Below are 8,683 nucleotides of genomic sequence, written 5' to 3'. Positions count from 1 at the left end.
CGAATATTTCGTTACGGTATGGAAGTTCCAGCAATTTGCCTTAAGGCACGATGCCAAACACCACTAGTTATTAATAAGTTTTGCTTAATAACTAATAACTAACAAAATAATATTTTTGTTGTTAACTCTAATATTTGCAGACTAAAAATTTTCAAACAAACGCGTTAGGTGAGGTTGCACCTTTACAAACACTGAAATTATAATTTTTTGTTGGTCACACTGACATCATACATGAAGTATCTGCAGTTGCGCAGTTTGACAGATGATTCTAGATTATTATTATTTACTAAAGTGTAAAGTAATTTAAAATTAAAGTTTACAAATCAACTATTACAAAAAATAACATCTAATTATAAGAAACTAAATCCTTTACCTTCTAATTCCTTTCCTACATGACATAAACAATGCCGGTTGATAAATTAAAAGAAACACGACCATCGGATGAATCAAATGAACAAATCATAAATGACTTGACAAATAATTTAGGAAATTTAAATACAAACGTAGAAAATAATACCAAAGTAGAAGATGATATAAAAAACGATGATGGAGACCATGAAGGGCCCCCTCAAGACGATGATTTTATCGATGAGGTAGCTTTAAAAGACCAAGAAATCAATCTTAGTGAATCCGAAAGACTGCAAAGGAAAGCTGATGCTGACACAGCTAAAAGTAGAGGCAATGATTTTTTTAAAATTGGTGAATTTAGCAAGGCTTTAGATGAATACACGCTAGGGCTTAGGACTTGTCCATTGAATTACGAGCAGGAGAGGTCTATTTTGTACTGTAACAGATCGGCTTGCAAAATGAAGATGCAGTTGACGAAGTCTGCACTGGAGGACTGCGATAAAGCTATTGAGTTGAATGATAAATACGTCAAAGCATATGTCAGGTAATAAAAAAAAAAGGTTCACATAACAATTTTGATTAATGTTTATGAGTAATATTGTAATAGTCGTGATGCACACATTTTTTAATGTCAAACATTATACATATTTATATAGTAAAAATTATAATACCATTAAAAAAATTTATAATGCTTGAAAATAATAATGTTTTTAAAGTCACGCTTCAGACATGATCGGTTTGTCATTGTAATTATCATTTAAGACTTGTACCTTTTTTAAACAAATGAAGTAATTGATGATTAATATATTCTATAATATTCGTTCACACAATGAACTTATAACAATCTTGAACAATTTCATTAACACTATCAATAAATAAACTGCGTAGATGTCCATTATGAAGTATATCTGTATATAAATGATACACAGCTACACAAACTATTGTTGTGCTTGATCTCTTGTTTAGATCAATAAATCTGAATATCAATTCATTCTTCGTTATTTATAAAAATATACAACTTTGTAATACTTAATAGCCATCATGATTAAAAGACATGTATACTTCCCTAAACTTCCACCAGTGTCTGAGACTTAATTGTCAAAAAGATATATCTTCGACATAATAGAATAAAGCTGTACTGCTTTAATATTTTTTAATACCTATAAAATTGCAGAAAATTATTATGTTAAACAACGCCTAGATAAATATTGTTTTCGCAATTTCACTCATCATGTAATTGTGTTTGAAGAACTTCATGTAATTAAAATGAACATACATTCATTAACTGCTTGTTCATTTACTATTTTGCTAGCGATACAGTCTCATTCTGTGAGCACTGTAATAACTGTCTCGCTTATAAAAATTAATTTAATAACCTCAAAAATATATAGTAACCACAAATAATACAAATTACTTCAATAAACTCACTTTTTTTTCATTTGTTTTATTATTTTCACTATAAAATCAAAGCAATCATACTCAAGTGACACGACGACCAATCACAATCGACCCGTATAGAAATGATATCATCGAGAGCGAATGACGAATCATTGGCACTCGACTCGGCCGTAACGCTTTTTCCGTTGCATTTGCACAGATTTACAACTTGATCGCGCCTAAAGAAGTTTTACTTCAAGTCTTAATCTTAATGTTGCTAGAATTTTGAGATTAAACTTTATATGACGAATCATTGGCACTCGACTCGACCGTAACGCTTTTTCCGTTGCATTTGCACGGATTTACTCTCTAGTCGCGCCTAAAGAAGTTTTACTTCAAAAGTCTTAATCTTAATGTTGCTAGTATTTTGAGATAAAACTTTATATGACGAATCATTGGCACTCGACTCGAGCGTAATGCTTTTTCCGTTGCTTTTGTACAGATTTACACCCTAGCCGCGCCTAAAGCAGTTTTACTTCAAAAGTCTTAATTTTAGTGTTGCTAGTATTTTGAGATAAAACTTTATATGACGAATCATTGGCACAAGACTCGAGCGTAACGCTTTTTCCGTTGCATTTTTACGGATTTACATCCTAGTCGCGCCTAAAGAAGTTTTACTTCAAAAGTCTTAATCTTAATGTTGCTAGTATTTTGAGATAAAACTTTATATGATGAATCATTGGCACTCGACTCTAGCGTAACGCTTTTTCCGTTGCTTTTTCACAGATTTACTCTTTAGTCGCGCCTAAAGAAGTTTTACTTCAATTAACAGTATCTGTATTTTCATTAATTAATATTCCAGGAGGGCTCAAATTCATGAACAGCTCGAAAAACTAGACGAAAGTTTAGAAGACTACAAGAAAGTTTTAGAATTAGATCCTTCCCATGCTGAAAGTAGAGCAGCTGTCCATCGTCTCCCACCCATGATCAACGAAAGGAACGAAAAACTAAAAACAGAAATGTTAGGAAAGTTGAAAGATTTAGGAAATTTAGTATTGAGGCCTTTCGGATTGTCTACAGATAATTTTGAAATGAAACAAGACAGCAGTGGGGGTTATTCGATTAATTTCAACCAAAATCCAAAGAACTAGGGAAGAAAATTTATTATATATCTAAATCATATTTATAAGCTAATTTTTTGGGTTAGCGTAAGAATATGTAAAAACAGTTATGAGTATTGTTAATTGTAGCTCAGAAATTTAAATGTATTTATTGATATCAAATTTTTTAATATTTAAATAAAGTTTATTATTCCGGCATTCATGTTTGTTGTAATATAAACTGCACTCATTATTTTAAACCAGTGGTTTCCAACCTTTTTTGTACCGCGTCCCTCTGCTTGTAAATACTCATTTGATATTATCAGACTACAAATTAATATGCAATATTATAAAAATATGCATAAAAACTAATTATTTTATGTTTATTTTTTTATATCAATCCAAAATATTAAGTTATTTTTGACAATAGTATTCTGGAAACAGATGTATGCTCCCCCCTTGAACAGTCTGGCGCCTCCCTAGGGTGCCTGTCTTAAACTATAACTAGTGGTGTATGGCATTGTGTCTTAAAGACACTTGTGTACCGTAATGAAATATTCAAATGTTTTCAAATAGATTATTATAAATACTGCAACTTTCATTATTCATATTTTATAGACAAAATATAAAAGCTTATAAATGGGATGACAATGTTTATAAATGTTTACATAAGAATTAAATAAACAAAACTTGATCAAGCTGAGTTAGAATGAAGGAACTTATCTCATATTTCTAAGAATTATATAAACTGAATTGTGAAGTTAAAATTATTCATTAAAGTATATTTGTGAGCTTAAGAATTTTAGCTAGAATTAGAATTGAAATCCGTATCATTTTTGCTATTCAAACAACATTTCTTATAAATAAAAAAAAACTAGTAGTGTATGGGATCGTGTCTTGAAAATCTGAATTATTTTCGATATACAAAATATAATTTTTTTTTGAAAATAAAAAAAATTGAAATAATTTTTTTTCTTCTCCCAAAAATAAACGTTTCGTCAGCACAAGAAGAGGGTTTTTTTTGAATCATTCAAATCGGATGCTTATAAACTTCCCATAGGGTAAAAGTTATAGTAATCGCAAAAAAATCGAAAATAAAATTTTTTATATATTATTTCTGACATTTTGGCATACCTTAGAAGAAATTGATGTATGTATATGTAGGTGCGGATACAAATTTTCGTCGACGATTTCGAGAACACGGATCACCCAATTTGAAGGATTCAAAAATATTCGATTTGTATTTATAAGGAGACGCGCGCAAAGGCAGGTTCAGCCGTTTCCGAGATACGGAGCGAAGAGTGCAAAACATGGAAATTCAGATTTTTCAGAGAACGGGGCGTCCGATTTGAATGATTCATAAACATTTTATTTGTATTGACAAAATAAAGAATTGATGAATTTTTGGGAAGGCAGATCTAACGGTTTTGGAGATTCAATTAAAAAACTAAAAATAAATGCCATTTGGGAGACAAAAATGATCATTAAACATATGCACATTAAATTATCACATATTTTATAGATATTTTAATAATAAGAACAAATATTTGTTTACTTTTCTATGAGTTCCGTACCAATGTTTATTCGTTACACTGCAATGCGGCGCTCACGCGCTTCTTTATTTCATTTCGACGCAGCTAACGTATCGCGATTGCTATAAAAAAAATCAAAATTTCCAAAATATTTCAAAGTACAAAAAAAAATTCCAATTTTTCAGAAGGGTCAATTGTCAAAGTTTTCAAATATTTCAAAAGTCTCAAAAATCTTTTTTTTCCAAAGTTCTAAAAAAAAATAATCTGTATTAAAAATTTAAAATTTTGGTACAAAAAGTTTCAGTAATTTGCCTTAAGGCACGATGCCATGCAGCACTAGTTTCTCTCAAAAACTGCCACTCCAAAACGGCATGTCGACCTTTCCCAAAAACTAATCAGCACTAAACCCCGTAAGTAGGAATCGAATGCTTCTTGAATCATTCAAATCGGTAGAGAACTTGGACGAAAAATTGTATCCACACACACACACATACATACATCCATTTTTTCTAAGATATGTCAAAATGTTCAGAAACCTCTGAAACGTGAAGATATGCAAAAATCTTCAATTTTGATTTTTGTTATACGAAAATATCTGCGCCTGAAATCATGTTCAATTCATTATTATAGCTTACAGATTGATAAATAAATAAAAATATTTAAAAAAAAAGATTTTTTTTTAATCATAATTATATTATAGTAATGGCTCTTTTGCATTACTCCATTCTCCAATTTAACTGCAAATGCAAAAATAATAATGATTCCAAAACCAAACTAGGCTTAAGGCAAACCTCAGAAACTTCCTGTACAGTAATAAAATATTCAAAAAATAATAAATGTTTTCGAATAGATTATTATAAATACTGTAACTTTCATTAATCTTATTTTATAGACAAAATATAAGAGCTTATGAATTGAACGACAAGATTTATTCAACTTCCAATCCGATTTAAAATAAAGGACATTGTCTAATATTTATTATACAAACTGAATTGCAAAGTTAAGGGGGTCTTCCTATGTGATGGGTTGAAAAAATCGTTTTTTTTTTCATAAATTGATCCCTTAACATGTCTAGAATACGGTGGTAAAGCGATTTTAGAAAATTCGAAGTCGTTTTAAAGATACAGCAGGTAAAAGAAAGAGCGGAGTTTTTAACGGACTTGAAACTTTAAACGCGTTTTTCTCAAAACTGTGTTTTTCAAACTTTCCTCCATTGTATCTTAGAAACGGCTGGACCGAATTACTTGAAATTTACAGGGCACACTCAATATATTTAAACGCATGGACTATTATCAATCGAAAATTTTCAAAACTTCGATTTTTTTATAGCAAAAAACAAAAAAAAAACGCCTAATTTGCAACTTTTATTTCAAATGCCTATCAAAAATCCAATTTTTTTTATATTCATTTGATTATAGGTCATTCCGTGCTTTTAAACCTACAAATTAAAACGCCGTTTATTTTTTTTTTTTAGATAAGCCGATCAGCCGGAATCGTGGAGAAAGTGGGAGCTCTTTTTCTCGAGGCGGGGGTGTTCAGATCGCTGTAACTCCATTTTGACTAAATATTTTTAGCTGAAATTTTATATTTATACTGTCCAAATATGTGTTAATAAATGATAAAAAAGTTGAAGCTCTAAATATTTACTGATCGTAGAAAAAAAATCCTAAAATATCCCTAAAAAACAGGCCGTCACATAGGAAGACCCCCTTAAAATGATTTATTTGAAGTATATAAAAGAGCTTCTCCACTTTATGTAGAATTAAAATTTAAATCCGAATTATTTTCTATATTCAAAAACATTTTTTTAGGAAATTAAAAAAAAAAAAAAAAAAATTCTCTCGTTTCGCCAACACAAGCAGAATGCTTTTTGTGTCATTCAAATTTGATGTTACGTTCTCTCAAAAACTCGATTTCTATTTTCTACACTCTTTGTTTAGTGTCTCCGAGACGGCTGAACCACCTTTTGCCAAAAACTAATCAGTATGTGTCCTTATCAATAGGACTCGTTTGTTTTATTGAATCAATCAGTCAAATCAGTCAATCCGTGCGCCCGGAATCGTGGACGAAAAATTGTATCCATACATATACATACACATACCCATTTTTCCAACATTCTAGATCCTCCCTCCATGAAGTAATGCCTAACGTTTCATTTTTTTTTCTTTTTTTTTGTATATAGAATATATAATTGAGATTTCAATTTTAATTCTGGCTAAAAAAAAGCTCACTTATATACTCTAAGTAAATAATTTTAACTTTGTAATTCAGATTATATAATTCTTATAAATATTAGACAATGCTACAGTATTTATTTATAATAATCTATTTGAAAACATTTAATATTCCTCAAACATTTCTTTACGGTACGGGAAGTAACAGCAATTTGCCTCAAGGTCCGATGCCATTGTTTGGATAGTATTTCCAAATTTATCGCAAAACAATAAAAATGTCGCGCAAAAGGTTATAGATTAATTCCACACACTTCATAAAAATATTTATTTAAAACCGAATTTCTCCATTATGTCTTCAACCAGTTTTTAAATTTTTAAAATTTTATATACTAAAGATATTATTTTAGGAAAATAAGTAAGCATATGGTTTAAAATTCATATATCAACATCAACAAATCATTGGAATAAATAAATTTATATTTCATTAGTTAAACAATATAATCTCAATAATAACATATAACACACACCTGTTCAAATAAAATTAATTTGTTTTCTTTCTCCTTTTCCTGCCTTTGTTTTTCATAAGTTTTCTTTCAAGATAATTAAGAGAAAAATTACGAGAAAATCGTAAAGTGCCATCAAAGTATTGTTCAAACCATTTTCTGACACAATCATGTTATCATTACAATCCTCTTCAATGATTGATAAGTCACGTGTTTGTTCAATTTTTTTACAAATTGCTTCATTTCTTGCTTTCAACACCTTTTGCTTTTCTGATAAGACAAATGGCTCTTGGTTGGAAGAGGAATCTAAAGAAGATGCAGGGATGTTCAATCTTTCCAATTGCACAAAACATGGAAGCAGATTCAATCCACTTGTTGATGGAGTAGGATCTTTAGCAGCGGGGTCCTCCGTATAATCACTGAGTTTGGCAAACAAGTCATCTGCATTTGATACTAATAATGCACCAGGTTCAATAGGAGTAACACCATTTTCTGACACAATCATGTTATCATTACAATTCTCTTCAATGATTGATAAGTCACGTTTTTGTTCAATTTTATTACAAATTGCTTCATTTTTCGCTTTCAACACCTTTTGCTTTTCTGATAAGACAAATGGCTCTTGGTTGGAAGAGGAATCTAAAGAAGATGCAGGGATGTTCAATCTTTCCAATTGCACAAAACATGGAAGTAGATTCAATCCACTTGTTGATGGAGTAGGATCTTTAGCAGCGGGGTCCTCCGTATAATCACTGAGTTTGGCAAACAAGTCATCTGCATTTGATACTAATAATGCACCAGGTTCAATAGGAGTAACACCATTTTCTGACACAATCATGTTATCATTACAATTCTCTTCAATGATTGATAAGTCACGTTTTTGTTCAATTTTATTACAAATTGCTTCATTTTTCGCTTTCAACACCTTTTGCTTTTCTGATAAGACAAATGGCTCTTGGTTGGAAGAGGAATCTAAAGAAGATGCAGGAATGTTCAATCTTTCCAATTGCACAAAACATGGAAGTAGATTCAATCCACTTGTTGATGGAGTAGGATCTTTAGCAGCGGGGTCCTCCGTATAATCACTGAGTTTGGCAAACAAGTCATCTGCATTTGATACTAATAATGCACCAGGTTCAATAGGAGTAACACCATTTTCTGACACAATCATGTTATCATTACAATCCTCTTCAATGATTGATAAGTCACGTTTTTGTTCAATTTTTTTACAAATTGCTTCATTTCTTGCTTTCAACACCTTTTGCTTTTCTGATAAGACAAATGGCTCTTGGTTGGAAGAGGAATCTAAAGAAGATGCAGGGATGTTCAATCTTTCCAATTGCACAAAACATGGAAGTAGATTCAATCCACTTGTTGATGGAGTAGGATCTTTAGCAGCGGGGTCCTCCGTATAATCACTGAGTTTGGCAAACAAGTCATCTGCATTTGATACTATTAATGCACCAGGTTCAATAGGAGTAACACCATTTTCTGACACAATCATGTTATCATTACAATCCTCTTCAATGATTGATAAGTCACGTTTTTGTTCAATTTTTTTACAAATTGCTTCATTTCTTGCTTTCAACACCTTTTGCTTTTCTGATAAGACAAATGGCTCTTGGTTGGAAGAGGAATCTAAAGAAGAT

General features: G+C 30.9%; 1 protein-coding gene across 1 annotated transcript; it reads left to right on the top strand.

The window, feature by feature from the left end:
* Positions 1-253: 253 nt before the first annotated feature.
* On the top strand, positions 254-3,038 carry LOC113374139 (tetratricopeptide repeat protein 1). The gene is made up of 2 exons (XM_026614366.1): positions 254-892; positions 2,588-3,038. The coding sequence occupies exons 1-2, from the start codon at positions 405-407 to the stop codon at positions 2,874-2,876; spliced, it is 777 nt and encodes a 258-aa protein (XP_026470151.1). The 5' UTR covers positions 254-404; the 3' UTR covers positions 2,877-3,038.
* The last annotated feature ends 5,645 nt before the right edge of the window (positions 3,039-8,683 follow it).

Source organism: Ctenocephalides felis, unplaced genomic scaffold (assembly GCF_003426905.1).
Source record: "Ctenocephalides felis isolate EL2017-DRISC unplaced genomic scaffold, ASM342690v1 CF-g0.4_SCAFFOLD_00845, whole genome shotgun sequence".
Lineage (NCBI taxonomy): Eukaryota > Metazoa > Arthropoda > Insecta > Siphonaptera > Pulicidae > Ctenocephalides > Ctenocephalides felis.
This window is presented reverse-complemented; position numbering and strand designations above follow the sequence as displayed.